At 61.3% G+C, this 21725-nt stretch overlaps 6 protein-coding genes across 6 annotated transcripts; 2 read left to right on the plus strand and 4 right to left on the minus strand.

Moving 5' to 3' along the window:
- Positions 1-124: 124 nt before the first annotated feature.
- PLICBS_002867 (uncharacterized protein) lies at positions 125-3500 on the minus strand (the record flags this gene model as incomplete). The annotated part of the gene is made up of 5 exons (XM_065600094.1): positions 125-1413; positions 1472-1564; positions 1615-2193; positions 2241-2819; positions 2921-3500. 5 exons carry the CDS (start codon positions 3498-3500, stop codon positions 125-127), a joined length of 3120 nt encoding a protein of 1039 aa, XP_065456166.1.
- A 619-nt stretch (positions 3501-4119) lies between these two features.
- Positions 4120-5083, plus strand: PLICBS_002868 (18S rRNA maturation protein; the record flags this gene model as incomplete). Its single annotated transcript, XM_065600095.1, has 2 exons — positions 4120-4423; positions 4488-5083. The coding sequence occupies 2 exons, from the start codon at positions 4120-4122 to the stop codon at positions 5081-5083; spliced, it is 900 nt and encodes a 299-aa protein (XP_065456167.1).
- A 713-nt stretch (positions 5084-5796) lies between these two features.
- PLICBS_002869 (uncharacterized protein) lies at positions 5797-7223 on the plus strand (the record flags this gene model as incomplete). The annotated part of the gene is made up of 3 exons (XM_018322581.2): positions 5797-6043; positions 6191-6285; positions 6540-7223. The coding sequence occupies 3 exons, from the start codon at positions 5797-5799 to the stop codon at positions 7221-7223; spliced, it is 1026 nt and encodes a 341-aa protein (XP_018177811.2).
- Positions 7224-7464: 241 nt separating this feature from the next.
- PLICBS_002870 (uncharacterized protein) lies at positions 7465-8518 on the minus strand (the record flags this gene model as incomplete). The annotated part of the gene is made up of 2 exons (XM_065600096.1): positions 7465-8154; positions 8258-8518. The coding sequence occupies 2 exons, from the start codon at positions 8516-8518 to the stop codon at positions 7465-7467; spliced, it is 951 nt and encodes a 316-aa protein (XP_065456168.1).
- Positions 8519-9181: 663 nt separating this feature from the next.
- PLICBS_002871 (uncharacterized protein) lies at positions 9182-11118 on the minus strand (the record flags this gene model as incomplete). The annotated part of the gene is made up of 7 exons (XM_065600097.1): positions 9182-9185; positions 9242-9536; positions 9601-9671; positions 9741-10058; positions 10143-10848; positions 10911-11010; positions 11077-11118. 7 exons carry the CDS (start codon positions 11116-11118, stop codon positions 9182-9184), a joined length of 1536 nt encoding a protein of 511 aa, XP_065456169.1.
- Positions 11119-12317: 1199 nt separating this feature from the next.
- Positions 12318-14673, minus strand: PLICBS_002872 (uncharacterized protein; the record flags this gene model as incomplete). Its single annotated transcript, XM_018322583.2, has 2 exons — positions 12318-14177; positions 14422-14673. The coding sequence occupies 2 exons, from the start codon at positions 14671-14673 to the stop codon at positions 12318-12320; spliced, it is 2112 nt and encodes a 703-aa protein (XP_018177813.2).
- Between the last annotated feature and the right edge of the window lie 7052 nt (positions 14674-21725).

Consider the following 21725-nt stretch of genomic DNA (forward strand, 5'->3'; position numbering starts at 1 on the left):
TGCGCTTGTCGCCATTGAGACATGGAAGCGTTTGACAAACGTCGACATCATGGCCCGCCCCTTGGTTCCTCGTGCATAGACATCCAACCCTCAGTGCTCTCTACCATGTCCGACTCCAACAGCGTCAATGATACGCCAGCTCCGGGTTCGCCTTGAAGTTGCAGCGGCAGCGGCACTCGGGCACGGGGCACTCGACGTGCCTGGCGAACCACTGCCTGGCGTGGTCGAGGTGCAGGACGTGCTCGCAGCGCAGGCAAAAGGTCGGGAAGCGGCCGGCCATGCGCGTCTCCTCCTTGTCCTCGGGCTTGTCGGAGCGCGGCACGCCGACGACCTCGAGGCAGACGACGCAGCGGGGCAGGTGGCGGCCGCAGTTGGGGCAGCTGACGCCGGCGTTGATGCTGGTGGCGAGCAGCGGGTTGCGCGTCTCGAGCGCCGAGGGCGCGGTCGCCGCACCACCGCCGCCGCCGCCGCCGGAGCCAGCACCCTGGTTGGCGAGGGACGTCTCGGCATCGCAAAAGACGCAGCGCAGGGCGATCTGGCGCGAGGGGGGCTTGATGGTGGGCACGCCGTCGCGCTTGGAGCGCTTGGTGGACTCGACCTCGAACTTTGTGCGCTGGAAGAAAAGGCGGTGGCGCTGGAGGAGCGCGCGGTAGGCGTTGCGCCAGGCCCGGCAGCGGATGTCGTCGATGTAGCGCGGGTAGCACGTCGACAGGACGAGCGTCGCCGTCTGCACGTCGTGGAACTTTTGCACGTACCGCGCGAATATGTCCACCATGTTGTCGTTGATGCCCGTCAGCGCGATGCCCTCGATGTCGCCGTCCTCGACCGCCAGCGCCACCTGGTCCGTGAGCCACTTGGTGAGCTGGTCGTCGTCGAAGTTGCGGACGGCCACGACGGCCCGGTCTGCCAATGGCAGGGAGCGCTGGTTGGCGATGGTCGACCAGTCCCCGGTTGCGATGAGCGATGATATGGCTCTCAGGTAGGGGTCCGTCTTGGATGCCACGGCGTCGTCAATCTCTAGCTGCTCCTTGGCGGACTGCCGGTTGCCTCGGCCGATGAGCTGCAGCGCGAGAGACACAAAGAGCAGCTCAGGGTGCCTCGAGCTCGCCTTTTTCAGTATCTGAACGGCTTGCTTCGTGTCGCCGCGGAAGAGAGCTCGGGAGGCCACCATGGTGTGGATAGCGGTAGGATACTCCGGGTCGGCTTCCCTGTCGACGCCGCTGGGATCGTGCTTCTGAGGGTCGCCCCAGCCGCATATCTCCAGACAGAGCTGCCGATGGTGTGGCTTCCTCGTGGAGACTCCGTCAAACTTTGGAAAGCGGCGCTTCTTGCAAAACTGCCCGATGGCCCGCTCCCATTGCGATGCGTCGGGGACGGCAGTGCCTGGCGCAAGACGAGTGCTGGGTGTTTTGCCTATGTGGCGCACCATTAGAAGACAGGCACTGGATATAATCCTGTGTGATCCACTCACCGAGGTCGTTGGTCCAGATCGCATGTACTCCTAGGAAGCTGAGATCCATGTTGCCCAGCAGCATGCCGCCGTCGTCAGCAGCATCCTCCGCATCTGAACACAAGTCAATATTTGGTCGTCACTATGTCAACGAGAACTCCTACCGGCGATCCAGTCCCAGATGAAGCGCTTCCACGGATCGTCTCCGATGACGCTTCGGTTCTCAGCCGCATCAAACAAATACTTCTCCTTGGCGCGGAGAGGCATGATGTGGTCGACAACGCATAGTGCTTGTCGAGGCAGGCCCTTGGCGGCCACCAGTGTCGTCAGGAGCCCTTCGTGGATCTCGCGACAAGATCCGAGACTGTTGGACGCAAGCGAAATCTCATTTGGCCCGTTCCCTAAATGATTGGTGTCGCCGTTTCGCGACGTCCCATCCTCAGCATGATGGGCCGACTCCGATTCCTGTCGCACGTATGCTCTCAATATTCGCAGCTTCTGTGCCACGGAAGTGGCTTGGTTGAACGCCTCAGGCAGCGGAGTCGTGATTTTGTTGAGCTGCTCGGCTTTGGTAGAGGTGACAGATGAATTCCTCAGGGCGGCGACAAGCCTCTCCTCGACGTTGCTACTGTCGGGCCCGAAAATAGGTACCTCGGACAGAGTCTGTTCGGCGAGGAATGTGCCCAGCATCTCGACCGTCTGAGACGGCTCAAACTGCATCGTGTCCAGGTAGGGGCCGCCTTCTGCGTTTCATTAGAGCTTGCACAATAAGTTCGGACACTCGGCGTACCTTCTAAGCCTCGGTAGGGAGCCTGCCAGGGGATAAAATTGAAAACGTGATCCGAAGTGCGCGATGGCTGCTCCAGAACGTCAAAGTTTCCGTTGGCTCGTAGGACTAGAAGCCTGGGGCGTAGCGCCGGCGAGCCGAGGGTCATCCAGTCAAAGGAGACGATGCGATCGTTTCGCCTGGAATTGTCTCTGTAAGACACATCCATCTCGTAGGAGCGCTGGACCTGTAGCAGCTCGGGGCCCTGGGGTGCGGTGCCAGACGGCGGCGTCTCCTTGTTCGTCTCTAGGACCTTGAGCTGACCCGTTGGCGAAAGAGCCGCCAATAGGCCGCGGCGGTCGCGGCAGTACCGGAGTGAGCGTATGAGGGAGTGCTTGCCCTCGGCCATGAGAGGATCCGAATCGGTCTCGATGACTTGGTCAAGCCGCAGGGCCCCTCCCCATGGCAGCTCGTCTTCCTCGACGGCCTGTAGATAAGTGTGAGAGGCCACGGGCCTCGCAGTGGCTCTCCGATCCCAGATCATGACGCCGGGATGGTCCAGGGCAGACGACGCGAAGAAGTTTTGGTCCGCGTAGTCGATTGCTAGATTGTTATTGCACTTTGTCTGAAATGTCACGACGCTGGTGGGGTCTGTATCATGGTTACTAGGTGCTTGCCGTATGCTCTCACCAACATTGACTCACCTCGGAGGTCGTGCATCCTCACGCCTTGTCCCTTGATGCCCGCAACAAGAGTCTGTGGGCTGTCCTCGAAGAACTTGAGGCTTGAGACGGAAACGCTAGGCTCCAGGCGCGTCCTCGGCTCCACCAAGCTGGACGCATCAGATGGGAAGCCCTTCTTCTGATTTTCAGAAGCAGAGAGGCGGTTGACGTCCCAGACTTGCAGGCTCTGGTCCATGCGCACACGGTCGAGGCCGACCGCCAAGAGCCCCGTGTTGTTGAAGGCGACTGCATGGCAGGTTCTGGCCATCTTAAGGCCAATCTCGACGTATGCGTTGGAGCTGTCGTCGATGCGCAAGAGGTTCACAATGCCGGAGCTGGTGCCGACGGCGAGCAGCTCCGGGTTGGCGGGCGACCAGTCATAGGTGGTGAGCGGCGGGAAGTCGTCGTGCCTGCTGAGCTTGGCATAGTCGAAGCGGCGCCGATGCGCATGCCCGGTCGGCTCATAGAGCTGGACGACGCGATGCTGCAGGTTGATGTGGACGAAGCTGTCCACGGCCGAGTTGGCGGACCATTTGACGAGGCCTGGCTCGGGACGGTCCATGGTCGGCGATTGCGTGGCTCCTGAGAGATGGCGCCGGTTTGGCTGAGACCTGGAGTGGTAGTCGCCGCTGCCGGGGAGCAGCTCTTGATCTGCCTAGAGACAGGTGGTGAAGGGCTTCAAACACAGGAGCGCGGCGAGGCCATCAGGGAGGGGTTGGAGCCATGGACGCGGCCGCCGGGCTGTCGCATAGCTTTGATGGGGGAATTGAGCTTCGTGGCGACGGAGAACAACTGTAGCGCGGGCCAGAGACAGTCGAATGAAGCGCCTCGTGAGCTGGGGGAAGCTGTGATGAGCGTCGCGCAACCCCCACCACGGCGTGATGTGATGATGCCGGACGAGGTGAGGTCGAGCTGGGGTCGATTGCCGCCCCCTGATTGGTCGAGTGAGGGTGCCGGTGCGCTAGTACCAGTCGAGCAGACGGAACCCGTTGCGCTGATAAGATCGGGCGCCTCTGGAATTTTCCCTTCTTTCGGCTCCCCCCCACATCAAGCTTCACAGCGACCAAAAAGTCCGCCGACTTTGCATCCTCTGCGCACGGCGTCAGTCACTTTCGTTGCCACGGCCATTTGGACTCTAGAAGGGTCAGATATTCCGAGCCGTGCCCGGGCCTGCGCACACCATGGGTTCCAAACGCCCTCTCGCCGACGACGCGGGCGACCACGACGGCGAGTCGTCCAACCACCCCAAGCGAAGAAAGTTTTACGGCAGCGGCAAGCACAAGGCCAAGGAGGGCACGTCCGAGTTCGCAAAGAAGCGCGTGCGCAACATCCAGCGGCTGCTCCAGAGCAAGGCCGACCTCCCCGCCAACGTGCGCAACGACCTCGAGCGCGAGCTGGCCGCCCTGCGATCCGATGTGGCAGACCGGGCCTTTCAGAAGAAGCGGAGCGCCATGATTGCCAAGTACCACATGGTGCGGTTCTTTGGTGAGTAGCTTTTGCGTCGGACGGCGCCTTACGATCCCTGTCGCAGGTACTGACGCCATTGCAGAGCGCAAAAAGGCATCCCGGCTGGTCAAGCAGCTCAGGCGCCAGATCGAGTCCGACCCCAACAGCGACGACATCGCCTCGCTCAAGCAGCAGCTCCACGTGGCGGAAGTCGACGAAGCCTACACCCAATATCACCCGCATGTCGAACCCTACATCAGCTTGTATGGCAATGCCAAGCCGTCTGACGGCGACGAGAGCGCGGACAAGACCCCGGTCGCCAAACTCGCGCTCAAGGCCGAGCGCCCTCCGATGTGGGCGGAAGTCGAAACGACCATGGAAGAAGGACTAGAGGCTCTCAAGAGGCTGCGAGAGCGGAGATCGGCCGACGACTCGACGCCCGCGCCCAAGCGCCCAGCGCCGAAGATGTCCTCGGGGGCCAACAACACCCCGCTGAAACCGCAGCAGGAGCACAAGCAGAAGCACGAGGCGCAAAGCAAGCACCAGCATGGGGACAAGAGCAATCCAGCGGGCGCCGGCGAGCGCGGTGCCAAGACTGCGCTCAATCGCAGAGAGAGAAGGCGGCTGATGCGCGAGACCATGGCCGCAGACGAGGACGCAGACTCTGACGGCGGCGGCGGCTTCTTTGAGGAAGCGTAAGGCGCGGGGCACAGTCGAAACGGACGGGCAGGTTAGGACGTGGAGGAGGTCCGATTTTGAAGGCTATCCTCTTCTTTTTGTAGATACGGAAGGCAGATACCCATTGGCCCTCTCTGGTGCCAGCACTGCCAGGACAGCACGGCACAGGGCTCACTCACACATCCAGGCGGCGTCGCATAGCGAATTTGAACTTGAGACTTTGGCACATGGCATTTTCTGTGCAATATTTCCGATTTCCGCGCTCGATTCCGATTGATCGAATGAAAGTCCCGGCTATCTACAATTTGCCTCACGTCGAAAGCCTGGGTGTTTGATCCGATAGGGTCGCCGTTTTTGCTCGTGGACGGCGGTGCAGCTCACATGCAAACGCCGCCCCCACCAACAAACAAACGGCCCCGATTATTATCCTTTCCTGACATTTAGACGCCCGGGTTGTCTTCTCTCTTCTCGCACTACGTCGCCAACAACCGGTCTAGGATTGTACGACCACACTTGGTATCCCGGCGTCATGCCATGACCTGCACCCCGCACGCCGACCTCACTTATTAGCTTTGCTTATGCTTTTTCAACTTTGTGCTCCAGCCTTTCTGCTTTTACTTTTTTGCTTGCATGCATAGCGGACGCCAAACTACCCTTGCTATAGCTTCCCAATTGCTCTCTACGAAATCACAGTACTAGGGATAAACCTCCCAGACCGGGGCTCGTCGGGGGCCATGACCTCAAGCACCAGCAGCAGCAGCATCACGACGGCAGACGGCCCCGAGCAGCAGCAGCAGCAGCTGGGCGTGCGCGTGCCCTGGGCCAAGCTCCGCGCGTGGATCGACGCCCAGGAGGCCCACGAGAGGGAGCGCGGCGGGCCCGCGCCGCTGACGCAGGGCCACCTCGAGGCGCTGTCGGTGCTCGTCTCGTTTGGCGAGGAGCCCGACGTGGGCGGGCGGAGCCATGTCAGCGAGCTGATGGGTACGTAAGAAGAGTTCCTTTACATATCGGCCATGTATATGCGCAGAGAGAGATATACATATGGCCCGTGCTGCTGCTGCTGCTGCTGCGTCTCAGCTAGAGAAACCCGTGTACGCTGACTCGGAGACGTCATTCCCCCCCCAACAGAGACGCTCCAGGCGCGGCAGCTGCCCCTGCCCGTCTTCCAGAGCATGCCTGTCAACCTGCCCGTCAGCGGCCACATCCAGCTCATGTGGCGGTGCGTTTGCTCGACGGCCGGGTTCGGCTGCTTCCCGCGCCGGGGTCACGGCCTCGACGACAACGACCAGCCGCCGGCGTTTCAGTCCAAAAAGGCAAGCAGACTTTTTTTTTTTTTTTTTTTTTGACTGATACTGATACTGATACTGACTGGCTGGCTGGCTGCTCTGTTCTTTTCATGTGTATCTGAGAGGACGGGAGAGCCGTACTCCGTTGGCTTCGTTACGAAAGTTGTTACTGAATACTGACGTGCGTATAGATCGCAAAGCAGTATGCCGCAAAGTTGGCGATGCAGTGCATCAAGGGAGAAACGGGCCAGGCCGTCTCTGCCTCCCCAGCTTGCTCTACTTCTGCTGCTGTTGTTGCTCCTAGTACTACTCCCACTGCTCCCAACCATGCATCTTCTCTAGCCCCCCCTCCTGCGACGGCCAAGCGGAAAACCGCCCCGACCTCCCGCTCGCCAACTCCATCCTCCACGCCAAACCCGCCCGCTCACAAGTCCAAACGAGACGACTCCCCCAACCCGCCGCCGCCCGACTCCTCGTCCGGGGACATCACCACCGCCACGTCGCCCTCGCAGCACCGCGCCGTCATGCCCACCAGTCCAGACAGCGGCAGAGACAGCAGCGAGGATGTCTCCCCTGCCTTGGGTGCCGACTCCAACGGCGTCTTCAAGCAGGTCGCCGACCTCGCCGGGCGACTCGGCCTCGATGCGCCTGCCTACCGCCTCGAGCCGGACCCGCAGATGCCCGGCTTCTTCGACGGGCGCGCCGTGTTCCGCAGCGGAGGGCGCACGCCGCCCGAGGGTGTGGGCGCCGTCACGGCCGTGCTGGGCAGGAGGGAGGCCCGGGTGCTGGTCGCGGAGGGGGTGCTCGCGTGGCTGCGCGAGGAGCACCGCGCGAGGGATGCCATGGTGCAGAGCCTGTGGGGGACGGGGCCGTGAGACGGAAAGTGTGAGTGTGTGTATGTGTGAGTGTGTGCGCTCGCGCGGCGGTCGCGGTGGTATTCAGGGGTCTTGATGATGCATTGAGATGCGATGAAAGCGACGTATGACAAGCGATGGAATTAAATATCATAACGACGTAGGTCTTGGGTATGCATAGTGTGGGGGAGCGTCGCGGGGCTCCCCAGCACAAAGGGATTTCCTCGCCTCCGTGATGTCCTTGAACTGTCAGTGTACTCCTCTATGTTGATGATCCGCGCGAAGGCCCCCCTCTCCCTCCTCTGCCACCTCGCCCGCCGCCACCAGGCCCTCTCGGCCCCTTGCCCTGGGGCACCCGCCCCTTGATCCCCGGCGGCAGGTCGGCCTTCCTCTCGCCGTCCTCCCACAGCACGCCGACATCGACCTTCCGACCCGTCACCCTCTTGAAGAAGCGCGAGCTCAGCACCCCCTCGGCGTCCCCCTCTGTCAGCAGCACGCCGTTGTCGCTGCGCCACCACGCGACGCCACCCTCGCGCAGGCTCGCCTCCACGTCCACCTCGACGAGCAGCTCCGCGTCTCCGCGCATGCCGCTCACCACGCCGTCGTCCTCGCCGGGCACGCCCGCGGAGCAGTGCACGTGGTTGCGCCCCATGGGCCGCAGCCCGCCCGACGCCTCGATGGCCGGCCAGAAGGCGAAGTAGGTGCCGTGCAGGACGCGCGCCGGCACGTTGCCCTGCTCGAACGTCACGGGCTCCAGCAGCGACGACGACTCGAGCCGGATCGAGTGTCCCTGGTTGGCGCGGATGAGCCACTCCCCCGCTGGTATCGTCGCGGCGCCCGGCGAGGGCGTCGGGTTGGGCTTGAGCGCGAAGCGCTGCTTCTCGTTGGTGGCGACGATGGACTGCACGTCGGCGAGAGTGACTTGCAGGGACTTGAGCGGGCCCCAGGCGAGCTGCGATGCCGTCAGTTCAGGGGTTCACACGGAGGGGTTCGTCGTCACGGCACGTGGCATAACACCTGCCCGTGCAACTCCGACAACAGCAACAGAGACTCACCACCTGGTCAAGAGGGGCAAAACCCTCGCCGTCCAACTTGATGCCCGCATTCGCAGCCTGGTGCCTTAGCAACCGCGACAGCGCCCGCGAAACCTGGACGTCCCGGCCCTGCGCGCCGCCACCACCACCGCCGCGGCCTCCTCCCTTCCCCCCGCGACCCCCTCTCCGCCCCTGCGACCGATCCGACCTGTCTCGGACCTTGTCCTCCAGATCCAGGTGCTCCATTCCGCGCGCGGCCTCGTCGCCGACCGGGTCCGCCATCGTCCTCGGCCTGCGCGATGTCTGAGGCTGGTAAGTCGCAACGAGTGGTGACGACCGTCTTGGTGAGTAGATGGGCGAAAGCGCCTTGTGCCGCCGGCGAGAGCTGCTGTTTTCCGTGTGGGCCTGAGATGCCGCCGCTTTCCAAGGGACGTTCGCTGTGATATGCTTGGGAATTCGGCTCAAGGCAATGGTGAGGCGCATCTGCGTGTGATGGACGTGTGTAAAAGTTGACCGACGTACGGCGCTTCTTGGGCTATAAGATGTCGACGGTTGGTGGTGCAAAGCGGGACAGGGGCGCCGTGCATTATTGGTCGCGGTGTGACTCAGCGTCAAGCACCACCGCTAGGCTCACTCACTCAGGCAAAACTTACAGGCAGTTTCATAGCTGAGTCGCCGTCGGCTTGGGTGTAAGTGCATCCAAATTGATTTCATTACCAGATCATCCAAAAGTGTGTGGACATGCATCGCCGCCGTGAAGCTGAGCCACCTTTTGTTCGGGTTTGCTCTCATCTAGCCGTTGCTCTTGGAGTCCATCGACTCATACCTTGAATGCCATTTCTCAAGTGAAATTAGCCAAGAGTCGCACCCGCCGTCACGAATTATATACATACATATGGTACACCTCCCTCCAAGGGCCTTTCATTCGTGGTTGCTCCTCTCACCTCACCTCACCTCACAACGGACCGACCGACGACCACATCACACTACCCAGGCATTTCATACATCCCTCCCGAGACTTGCGCCGGCGCCACGAGCTCCTGTGGTCGCTCCTTCGTCTCCAGCTCTGACCTCGGGCTCGTCTTGTCCGTCAGCTCTGCCGGCGTCCTGTTCTGGCGCCGGAGCTGATGTCGACGACGGCGGCGGCGGAGGAAAAGAAACGCAGCCGCGCTGACGAGCAGTACGAATGCGACGCCACCGATGACGGAACCTGCTATCGCTCCGGCTGATGGCGCCGTTGAGGCCGAGGGCGTAGAGAGTGGTGTTGGTGTCGGTGTCGGTGTCGGCGAGACCGATGTGGCTGTGGACGATTCATCGTTAGATACTTATCCGTCTGTCTGTCCGTCCGACGCCGCATCACTTACTATTCATGTCCACATTGACATTAAACAAAGCCTTGACATCATCGCTCGCCCACTCCACATTCGCCATTCCCCTAACACGAGGCCGCTAGCGACATGAACGAGCATCACATGAGCCGGGGGCGTGAACGGCGACGACCAACCCCTTGTAGTACCAGTCCTTGATGACCTGCGCAGGCTCATACACTCCCGCGCCCGCGTCGTACCCGCCGTCGCGAAACTCCAGCGCCGTCATGTCGAGCACCTTGCGCGCGCCCACCCACTCGTCGTTGGTCTTCCAGTCCCACTGCACCGCCAGCCCGCCCGAGATGAGCATCTGCCGCTTGCCCACGACGGCGCACGCGTGGTCCATCCTCGCGGGCGCGTTCACGTCCACCTTGAACCAGGTGAAGGCCGGCAGCGAGAGCACAAAGGTGTCGCTCAGCGTACCGTCTGCTGAGTTGGTGCCCCCGTGGATGAATCTGGATGGCCGGCTCTGTCGGTGAGTGAAAGAGAAGACGGGAGGAGCGGAGGCGAGCAAGAGAGAAGGGCGGGGAGGGACTCACATCTCAAAGGTCCCCTGAGGGCCTCTGACCCCAACGGCGCAGTAGTTTTCGCGCACCCTCGGCACACTGCCTCCCGCCCGCTGCCAAAACCACTTCTCCTTCACCGTGTCGTACATGGAAACGGTCTGAAAGTCCGCATACCACCCCCCTAGGGCCACAACGATGGGATTCGGCCCAAACCCCGTCACGCACTGAGCCTCCCCGGTTGTAAACCTGCCCTTGGAATCAGCCTCCTTGGAAGACGGGTCCACGACCTCCTCCTTGCTCCAGACCTTGGTTGTCGCGTTGTACGTCATCATGCCGGGAACGGGCTCCGAGTCCGGCCACGTCACGTTTGCGAAGCGCCGGTCCGTCGCCACGTTGCCAAACCCACCAATATACACGCCGAATCCGCCGTCGCAGAACGCAGACGCGCCGCGCGTGCCCAGCGGCCGCCCGTCAAACACCTCCGGGTTCTGGGGCCTCTCGACGGACCAGAGCCCGCCGCCGCCGTTGTTGGGTGCGAATTTCCAGAGCGCCTGGTTCTCGAGGCTGACGTTGGCGTTGTACGACTTTTCGCCGCCGTAGCGGTACAGCACGCCGGCTTTAGCGTCGGCCCAGAGCCCAAACATGTTTCTCGGGGGCGGGTCGTGCCCGGGTATCGTCAGGTTGGTGGTGGAGGACAGGCTCCATGACGTGTCGAGGGGGATGGATATTGTGTTTTCCGCTGCGGGCAGTGGTGTGCATGTCAGTTGCTGGCGATATTCAGACTTGGTGTTCGGGACTCACAAGGGATTGATGGGGCACCGTGCTGCATCTGGCCATCGACATATGTTGACGTCTCGCCACCTTCCATGTACAAGTAGTCGCCCAGGACGGCAACTTCAATCTCACAAATCAGTTTAGCATATCCAAATATTAGAAGAGGCATCTTTTATGCCTAGCTGGGGCTTACTCTTATGCAGAGCCCGTCGTCGAAACGGGTTCGTGTTGTCATCTCGACGCTGGAGAGTGTCGGGTCTTGCCATCGTGGGGATGGAAACGCCTGACACGACTTCCCACGTCAAAGCCAGCCGCAGCCAAAACCCCATGATCGACCGGACAGATTTGGATCATGCCATGCCCCGTGCTCGGGAAAAGACGAGACGATTCGTTCTGGAAGAAGAGCACCCGGGCCCGGGGGAGCTCCTGTAGTACCCATGATTGCGAATGCCTCACTGCCCCCAACCCGACAGGATAACACAACCCAGGATCCGGCTGAGCACGGCTGAGATGGGTACGTCGCAGTCTGTTAAAGTTGCACATGGAGCGCCCCCAGGGATTGTGAGCTGCAGAACCCCGGCTCTCACGGCGGGGCCCTACGCCGCTCCGTCTGCATGTTTGAGCCGTGCTGGTAGTATGCATGTCTGAGCCGTGCTGATGGTTCATACAATTTACTTGGTACCGTAGCCGCCGTCGCGGGGACTCGAGCATGGATGGAGTTCGTCGAGGGCTACGCGAGACCAGGGTCGCGTCTGCGTCTGCGGAAACCGTCCGAGGCATCCATGGTTAAGCGCCAGCCCTTGCATGCATGAAGAGTCGCCCCCAACGAATGCGTGGCGGGAAAACGAAATGATGAAACGATAACACACGTGGGTGAAAGGGGCGTACTTGGTGCTTCGTGCCCTCCTATACACAATCCACGGTACTGCCACGTCGTTCGAGGGACGGGAGCAGAAACTCTCAAGTCAGAAACGCACTCACTCACAACACATGCATCAACCAAGTACTTGGTTGATGCCATGGACAGACACGCGCTCGACCAGAACATTACTCTTTACTCATTCATCCGTGCGCCTATACCAACTGCCCGACAGCTTCCTCGCATCGACATGGCCGCTCCGAGGGACATGTACCCGCCGCACCGCCGTCCACCACTCAAGCTTGGCAGATCTCACACGCCGCGCCTGCCAACAGTTGATGTACAGTCGCCCGAGGGCAGGGTCAAAACGTCATCATGAGAAACAAAGGAACAAGGACCGCCCATCGTCACTCGTCGTCGTCAGCTGGTGGGGAGCTTCCGCTCCCGGACCAAAGTAGAATAAAAGGAAAAGAAAAAGAAGTAAAAGCCGTGTTGAAAATCGATAACGCCGTGCAGGGTGCTGGAGTTTATACATTGTACATTCGTGAGGTCGGTACACGTCGTTTGTTCGCGCCTTATCTGTAGATGCCAGCTGGCGCGGCCGAGGATGGAACTGTCGAGATCATGCTATCTCGGTTCCTCCGCGTGCCGAGGCTGCTAGCTCTCGCGTGCGTGGTGGCTGCGCTACTTCCGGGTTGCCGCATGCCATACTCATCGGCATGCCGGTTAGAGGAGGCACCAATATCCGGTGTACTCTTTTCTAGATATCTTCGCGGCGGCGCCGGGCTCGAGCCGGTGGGTATGGCCAGGCGAGAGGTGCGGAAGCTCGTCGAAGCCAGCCGCCGTCTCGTCGGATCCGCAGGCTGTCCATTGGCATCAGGCGGCGAAGCCGGCGTCTCTTGTGCGTAGTCGCGGCCCTGGCCACGGAGAAGATTGAGTTCTGTGTTCGCGCGAGAGGGCGCCTGGAATCGCCCCTCGTCACGCTCCTCGCCGACTGTCCCTCGGCGGTTCCGCACCAGCAAAGACGTCCTCCGTCCTTCGTCCACTTCTTCGGTTCCAGCGCGACGGGTCCTGAGTAGAGACGAGGTCCGGCCATCATCGGGCTCCTCGGTCGTGGCTCTGCGCGTGCGCGCAATCATCAATGACGACCGACGGTTGACGCTCGCATCGGCTGACATGGGTGCCACTGACGGCGATGGTCGAGGTATGCTCAGGGGTGTCCCGTTCAGGAGATGATTTCGCCGCTCCTCGAACTTGGACATTGTCCTTGGGCTCTCGTTGCCGACGGGCTTCGGAAGGTTTTGATCTGCGGCAACGCTTTGTCGGCGGGGCGCAGGGAGGCCCGAGTATGTCTTTGGCATCGTTGGAGTCGCGGGTCCGTCCACTTGAGACACATTCACCTGAGCTGGCGGGGCCAACCTCGGTTGAAGCGTAACATCTTCGCCAAGCGCCACGCAGAGCTCTGTGAGGCTGCGACACACGCTGTCGGCTTTCCTTCGTAGCTGACGGTCCGTGACGTTACCTCCAGATCCGACCACGCTGGCTCCGCTGGAGATGGGCCCGGGCTGGCCAGGCACCCCCATCATCGAGGACAGGTTGATCGCGTCATTGGCTGCCGACTCCAGCGCTCGGTAGACGTCCGGGCTCATGAACGGTTTCGACTTGACGAGGGCCGAGACTAGGATAGGATGCGCCTCACGCTGCGTCGACGTGGTGCTCACGCCCTCGGGAGGCTGGCCACCTGGCTGGCGCTTAGGCGACAATGACATGGTTGTCACCGTGGTTGTGGCCGTCGCAGGCCTTTCCTCAGTCAATCTAGAAACCGCGGCTCCAGATGTAGAAGGCAGCTTGCCCGTTAGCTCCAGGCGATGGATCCTTGATTTGAGATCGTCCAGCTCGTCCCAGACCGTCGACGGTGCCGTCGTCGAGGCCGTGGATTCGGTTCCCTCGACGGCCCCAGGGGCGGGGTCGCGATTGTGCGAGTCAAACGTACGAACGAGCGGCGACGAACTGTACGATTTGCCGTGGTTCGGAGTACCAGCGGCGCCCTTGTACGTAGATGACCGAGCCCCAACAGTCGAGTTGTTTTCCGTGATGGATGCGCGCCTGCGCGCATACACCGACGGCTCAGAGCGGGGTTCTTGAGATGCCATCAAGGGCCGCAACGCCAGAGGGGATGGGCGCAGAGTCGAGCTGCCGGCCCTGGCGCGACCAGCATCTTCACCTGGATGAGCCGATGCTGCCTTTTCTCTCATCAGATTCCGATACGTCACGGCCCGCGATACCTCGCCGGTCTGCTCCTCGTCTGCGTTCCTCATCCGGGGCCGGTCTTGCTGGTCGGAAAGACGGCGGCGCAGGCGCGGGGGTGACGTAGTCTGATACGAGGCGACAGCGGTCGAGAGTGGCCGACGATGCGCCGAACGGTGAACGCGGGACTGCCTCTCGAGTCAGTACAGTAATGTAGCCGAGATGGAAAGAACTGGGCCCGATACGACGCAAGCATGCTGAGACATGGGTCGCCTTGGTTGCATCATTGCGCCAGTGGCATGTGAAGTACGCGGTGGGGTAGGGTGGAGGGCGAGCATTCTTGTCACAGCACGCTCTCACCACATGGCAGCCAAAATTGGATATGAAACAGGTGTGGAGGGCCGAGTCGAGTGAGACTTGGGGAAGACTTACAACAGAGCTCTGGACGTCATCTGGGACGGACTCATCTCCAGGCCGATGGCTGGGCTCGTCCCGGGCAATACGGAGGAAGATGTCGCCAGTGTCGTCAAAGTTGCCGGGTGAGCTATTTTGGCGACCAGGGCTCAGTGTACTGGAGCGTCTAGAGTCATCGCTGTATCTGCCTTCGAGGGCGCGCAGTGTGTTGTCAATGGTACCCCGCGCCGAGTCGTCGCCGAGGTCATAGGGGCGCGGCCTGAAGTTCATGTCTAGGGCAAGGCTCTTGCGGGAGCCGGAGGAGCGGAAACCTCGAATGGGAGGGACGCGCACGGGCGTCGACGTACCCGACGGCGCGGCGGTGGTGTTGGTGGGAGGTTTGTAGGAGATGGGAGGGCGGTTCGATGTCGAGTGCCGACTCTCATCCGACGAACTGGACTGCGAGAGACGCTTGGGCAACAGCAGCTCGCGAGGGCCCTGGATGTCGGACGGCGAAGTCGTTGACCCGCCCGGAGACGGCTGAGACGCAAAATCCGCAGCGTGGCGGCGCTGCGTGTCGAGCGACGGAGGAGGGCCAGCTGAGGTCGGCACGCCGTGAGAGCTGCGGGAGGCGGGGGCCCGACGGGCCGGAGGCCTGGTCGACGTTTGCGAGTCGTCAACGGCGACGGCGGCAGTAGTATGTGCGTCTGAAAAGGACGAAGGTCGGCTGGATCTGGAAGGGCGGCCAACAGACGCAGGCGACGCCGAGGAGTCGTCGGTCGAAGTCGGCCTGCTGGTCGTCGCCGATGTCTGACCCGTCGAGATTCTCGAAGGCGACGAGCTCTGACCGGGAGTGTCCCTGCTTCCGGCGGCGGCAAACGACGGAGCAGATCGTTGTTCTTGCACCAGATAAGAGCCTTCTTTTGTCGCTGGACTATGGCGCTCGCCTTGGTCGTCGTTCGTTTCTGGCTCTGCGTACACGGCGCCTTGGTCGGTTGGGCTCGACGTCGTTGGGCCCGCGGGATGACGCGGGGGACTGACGGGTGAGACAGGTAGAGAGTGGTCCAAAGACGGCTGCTGGTGACGCGGGCCCGAATGCTGCTGCAGATGCGGTGCTGCTTCTGAGTCTTGGATCGGTCCGTTTTGGGCGCTGCGGCTACTTGCGGCAGGCGGCCTGTTATCTCGCAGGCGAAGATAGGCGGGGCGATGGGGGTGTTTCAGCGAGGCAGAGGTGCGGCGAGCGGGGGCGTCATCACTGTTGACGTTGTCGCTGTCGACGGCGGCGTCGTTGCGAGAGATGACGATGCCTCTGTCGGCAGCGCTGGGGGAGGTGGTGTTTGTGGCGGATGTGGTGGCCGCGGGAAGGTGTGGAAGTTTAGTTCTGGCTGCGGCAGTGGAGGCGGCTGTGGTTGTAGTTGTGGTGGTGGTGGTGGTGGGCTGCTGGAGGTTGCACGAGGCGGGCCCCGTGGTTCCAGCAGTGGTGCCAGCGGCGCCGGCGGCGGTTGCGCCAGCGCCAGCGACAGAGACAGCGAGCGTCTTGGGCCCGCAGCCAGACGACGTCGCGGCCGCAGCAGCAGCTGGGATTGTGCCACCAGAGGGTTGAAGAATCTGGGCAGCGGCATGGGGGCCCGCCGTTGTGAAACCCGCCATCTCGGTCATGGTGCGCGTTGCAGAAGCTGGAGCTCCCGAGGCATCTCAAATCATGCGAGGTGCGAGGTCGAGGATCCCCGGCCGGTGCAGCTCACCGTTCGACGCGCAGGACGCACCACCTGCACCCACACAAGGTCGTACGCTGCAGCTGCAGCTCCAGCGGCGGGCGCAAGAGGCGCGTGTTTGCCGAGCGGCCTGTCCAATGAGGCCGCGCGCCGACGATAAACAGTCGATGGTGACCGACGCCGGATGAAGCCGACGAACGACGACGACGACGATGCCACGCAGGCAGGCAGGCAGGCAGGCAGGCAGAGGCGAGGCGATTGCACGAAGCGGCACCCGGGTCGGCGGGGGGTTCAAATAGGACTGCTAGCACTGTTGCAGACTGTGTAGTAGTCGCACGCTTGCGGAGCGTGGAGTTGAAACACCTTCAGCGCCGCGTGCGAGGAGTCGTGGCACGGGAAGCAGGGCGTCGAGGAAGAAGCAACGACGCTGCAACACGGAGGCGTGGGCGGCTTCAACGGAAGACAATGGGCGACGACGAGAAAAGAGCGAACGCGGCAGCGCAGGGCCGGGATGGGCGAGCGGAGGGCAGGCAGAGGACAATTGCGGGAGCGCGAGGAGACGCAATTGACCACCACGAACGAGTCGGCGAGGGAAAAGGAGAGAGGGGGGGAGAGGGACGAGGACGATCACGATGTTGAAGAAGAGCACAAGCCGGGGGTGGGAGATGGCCAAGGGCCGGGGGTGGAAGAGAGGGGATCGCAGCGGAAATCAAGGACGACGACAAGGCCTGGCCCTGGGTAAATCGCTTGATGCCCTGGGTTCGTTCAATGCATTGCCCAGTGCCGTACAGTAATAATACCTGGCGGCTCAGACCGTGACCACGGAAAGAAGCGCTGGATTGAAGCGCACGAAACATTAACGCAGGACTCGGCACAGCTCCGCAGCCGTACTAACTTAGTGTACTCCGTATACCTCGTAGTCATGGCTCTCGCCTGTCGCGTCCGTCCATTCATCCATCCATGTTCGCATGCAAGGCATGCGCTCGGTCCATGGAAGCACCTCAGCGCCCGTCCAAGCACAAGACTCCCAGCAGCACCGCACAGCGAGCCAGGCCAAGACGAGACGCGACGAGGGGCCCCCGGCAGAAGAGGCGCAGGATCGTGGGAGGCAGTCCTCGAATAAGCTACCCAGGCGGGTGCCAGCTGCGCTACTGCGCGATATGATATGATACATCACCATCAAAGGGGAGAGAGGGGAGGGGGAGGGGAGGGGGGGAAGCTTGTCCCGCCATGGCCCAACCGCAGTGGGTTTCCGGGCTTCCACTCCTAACCAACCTCCATCTCGCTTTGACCGTTGCTGTTGCTGCTGCCGCTTCCCGGCGAGGGCTTCCAACGCGCAACGCAACGTCGTCCAGTGAGGATCCAACGCCCTCCTCGGCGTTGCTGCTGTGCCGTGCAGAACTGACGCCAGCGGATCGCGAAAAAAAAAAGCAAACCGCCCGCCCGCGATGACGCCCGACACGGACCTCCACGCTCCTGCAGAAGTCCAGGAGCCAGGGGGGCCCCTGACCTGGCTCCAGTGTGCCCGCTGCCTCGTCCCGAGGACGGATACCTGCTGTGCAACCTGCACAAAAAGCATCCTCCTCGAAGTGCCCCCATGGGCGACGACGCGAGCAAGCACTCTCGGCAGGGACAGACATGTATGTCGCCGCGGATGCAATAGGGGCAGTTCCAGGCCCCTGGCCGAGCTCCAGCAAGCTATCGCGAGCTAGTCGCGCACGAGAGCGGAGACTTCCATTCGAACGACGAGGCACGACACCCAGGTCCCCAGAGCCGCCAGGGTCTGTGGGCCGTTTGGCCGTTTTGTCCCCAACGCCCGCTCTCAGTTACCAGCCTCCCGAATTCCTCTCGATACTTTCATGTATCGCCTGTCGAGAACCGCATGACCCTCACGTATCCATGGTTCAAACGTGAAAAACCATGCAATCAGTAGAATATGCAGCATGCCGCCTGTCGAAACCCTCGGAGCCGGGCCCAATTCCCATCGCCGCACGCCGCCACGCTCCTGTATAGCTTCCTGTCCGGGACCGAGCGCACGCAACTTGACTCTCTCCTCTCGCACGGACAACCGCTGCCAGTCAGCAGCCCCTGACGCGCCGTTCCGATCCTGGAACCTCGCGTGGAAGACCGAGTTGGTTATCGATCCCGGCGTTAGTCGCGGTCCAACCCTCCGAGGGCCGCGTCTCTTCCGGCCTCCCGACGTGCAAACACGTTGCGAATCCGCGAGCAGCAACCCCGTCGGGCTTGCTTACTCGGCCAAGAAGGGCTACGGCACTTGTCCCGCGCGATCCACCGAGCTACGGCCACATGAAACAGACCAGTTCGGTGCTCACTGCTGTCCCTGCTGCCGTCCGCGTCCATGGCGTTTTTTTTTATGAGTACAGTACGAACACGACATAACGGGACGCAGCATCTCACCACGGCCGAAGAGCCAGTGTACCGTGATTTCCATCTCCGCAGGGCATTCTCAAAGGGCCAGGCGGACGGCCGAAAGATCTCCCTAGCCATTGGCACAATATCGCCCGCGGTTGTAACGGTACGCCCGCGGTTGTAACGGTACGGCCTTGCCCTTTCAGCGTCGTCAAAACAGATTTGGCCCTGTCTGAACTCTGAACCCTCAAGTTCTCAACAGCAGCCGCAGAGTGTGGACCCTGACTGGGGAGCCATGCCACGCCACGAGACGAAACAGTAACTCTCAGCTCCACTGCCGGGACAGGCATGCTGGGGAAGGCGGCTCAACTTGCTTGTTTCGAAAGAGCCTCCGCCGACTGAACATTCTCTCGTAGTGTGCGGAGGCAATAATGTCCTTGGACTCCGTGTGAGAGACCGGCCGTTCGACCTGTGTTCGTCCGTGGAAACATCCAAGCAGAAACATTTACCAGGCTACCAACTGACTCCGCCGTCCCACAAGCTGGAGGCAAGCCGCCTTTCCGGTCCAACGTTTTGCTGCCCCGTCGCCGCTGTCGCTGGCCAACCCAAGTTAGATCCCAGGACCATGCCGATAACTGGTCATTAAGCACCGACGAGAGCAGCAAGTGCTGTACAGTACCATAGAATGGAGAATGTGGCTGCAGAAAAAAAACCTGAGCAGCTGGCGGGGCCACACAAATTAAGGCCTTCGCCTCTCATCGCCGGCAGTTGCTGGTCTCACGTCCCTCGCAAAGCCCCGACACATGCCGGGTGCTCGGCCTCCAACTCCGGAAAAGTAGGGCCCACGGTAAGGCGAAATATGGCCGAGAGTTGTTGGTGGTAGAAGAGCGCACCAAAGGGTAACCTGTCTTGCCTGTGCCCATCTCGAGGGCGCAAGTCTCTGACCGCCAGTGGGGGGGATGTTTAATATGTGGCAATCCGTGGCCGCAATCTGAAGCGACTGGCTCTGGACTCACGGCGTGGATGTCAGTCAAGTCGCCTGGCGGCCCGAGCTCTTTTAGGGCTGTGAGGAATTGTTTGCGTCAACACCAAATCGTGCACCCGGAGAACAAAGTTGGAAGGCGTCGTGTGCCTGGTGACGACTCAGGGGGTAAAGTCTCCCCAAAACATGGTGCAAAGAGTCTGCATATTCCGCGCCAACAAGCTGCACCACAACACATCGTCGCTTTGTGATGTCTAGGCACACCACCATGCAACTGTGACAGCTACATTCCCGAGTGGTACGGTGGTGTCTTTTCCCAGCGTGGCTGGTCCATGCATATGGTGGTGGCCAGAGCCACATTTACCAGTCTCAGGAGACGGACATTGCTCGGCGACTGCAAGTTTGCCGTATATGAACGCTGCATCGTTGTCAAGTCATGTGTAATTACGCACGGCGCCACTGTGAACTATGCCACGTTTCTTCAGAAAGGGGAGTATGTAATACCGGGTGTCCGGTTCCGCGCCAGTTAACACCCGAGAGCAGACGGGATCATCTCGGACGCTTCAAAGGACTATCTTGATGACACGGACTCTCCACTACCGGTCAGTAACACAGGTGGGCAGTATTGTCGCAGACTAGGCAAAAAGTCCTCTTCCCACGAGGGTGTGCAAGAGGCAACGCGTCTCGTTTCGCAGCAAGACTTGACATCACAAGGACACCTTATCTTGATATCCTGGACCTTTGAAACAACCCTGGCTGGCTGTGCAGGGTAAGTATGTGCTCAGGACGGAGCGAGAGGCCTTCCTGGGAACCTACACGTCAGACATGCACCGCCGACTGTACGAACGCGAACATGAAGCGTCAAGCCATCTTTTTCGTGCAAAAGGCGTCGTGCTGAGAGCGTCATGCCTTTACGCAAGCTTGTCGTGGCTTTGGTTAGGCTCTGACAAGGGCACGCGACGTGGATCTGGAACCACGGAGATAGGTACGGTGAGCGGCAGGATGGTGTTTCAAAGATTGGGGATGACATCAGCTTTCATCAGGGATTGTCGACCCCTACCGAAGTTTGCTCTGACCTGTGCTGTGGCTTTGTTAGCGCGATGAGTGTGGAGGGGACCCTGATATACAGTATCAAACACAGTGCGACAACCTGAAACAGCGCCAAACGAGCTGCCGCTGCCGACGACTGGCACGGTACAGCCGGGTCGTGCCCCTTGGTGCTTGCGTGGTGCCGGAGCCCCGGCGGGACATGGGCAAAATCCCTTGCCCATGGCGAAATTGCGATGAACATCCTCGCCCAGCGCCAGCACTCCTTGGTCTGACGCCCGGCAGCACCCGCGACAACCATGATTCCATTGCGACGGGCAACCGGAGCAAAGCCACAAATGTCGCCTGCCAGGGCGTCTTCCGACGTGGACGCAAACAGCCCGGTGGCGGGCGTCAGCCAGGCAGTCTGATCGACGCCTCACGACGGGGTGAGACGGCCAGCCGCGAAACGAACAGCGAGGCCCTGGACCGTGCTATTTATACGCATTCATCATCAAGCAAGCGGCAGATCCCGACCCGGCTGGCTGATTGCATGCGGTGACGCGACAAGCACCAAGGGCGTGTCAGTTGAGCATCATCTCGTCATTAACGCTGGCCTTGCTCCAAGTAAGTCAGCCACCGACTGCGGCATCAGGTGTTCCCGCTGCCGTCGAGCTTACCTCGTCCTTGTCCAGGGATACGGGGCACGGATCAGCACGGGGCGACGAAACCCGGACCCTGTGAAGTCGCTGATGATGTCTGTGGGGAGCATCTGACGTTGCGGTTGAGGGCGGCTCATTGTGAAACCAACCTGATGGTGACGGGCGGCGGTAAACAAGCTTGTAGTGGCCACCACACAAACGTCGCCATTGCGAAACCGGCCATCTGCCAGCATGTGGTCGTCGCAGGCACGAGCACGCCCACAAATGCCTTGTGTGGCCGTTGCGAAAATCCATATTGCGGAGGACGTGACAGGCTGGCGAGCGAGACGCCTGCCACGCAAGATGGCCGGCGTAGGGGTTCTGAGACGCCGCCATCTGGTGAGGCCGCGTTGGCCCATGGCGACGACGAGATGTCTGGATTCAGTGGTTTTCTGCCGTGTCGACGCGCCAGCGCTTCGGCTGGCCGGCCGAGGTGAGACCCAGCCGCCGTCGCCACGGAGCCGGGCCGACCAGTCGCTGCACCGTCCTCCCGCTCTGTAAAGCTTGTCCGCGATGCGTCTCCGTAGCAGCTCGAGCTTCGAGGTTCTT

This window comes from Purpureocillium lilacinum, assembly GCF_023168085.1.
Source record: "Purpureocillium lilacinum CBS 284.36 DNA, scaffold_2, whole genome shotgun sequence".
Classification (NCBI taxonomy): Eukaryota; Fungi; Ascomycota; class Sordariomycetes; order Hypocreales; family Ophiocordycipitaceae; genus Purpureocillium; species Purpureocillium lilacinum.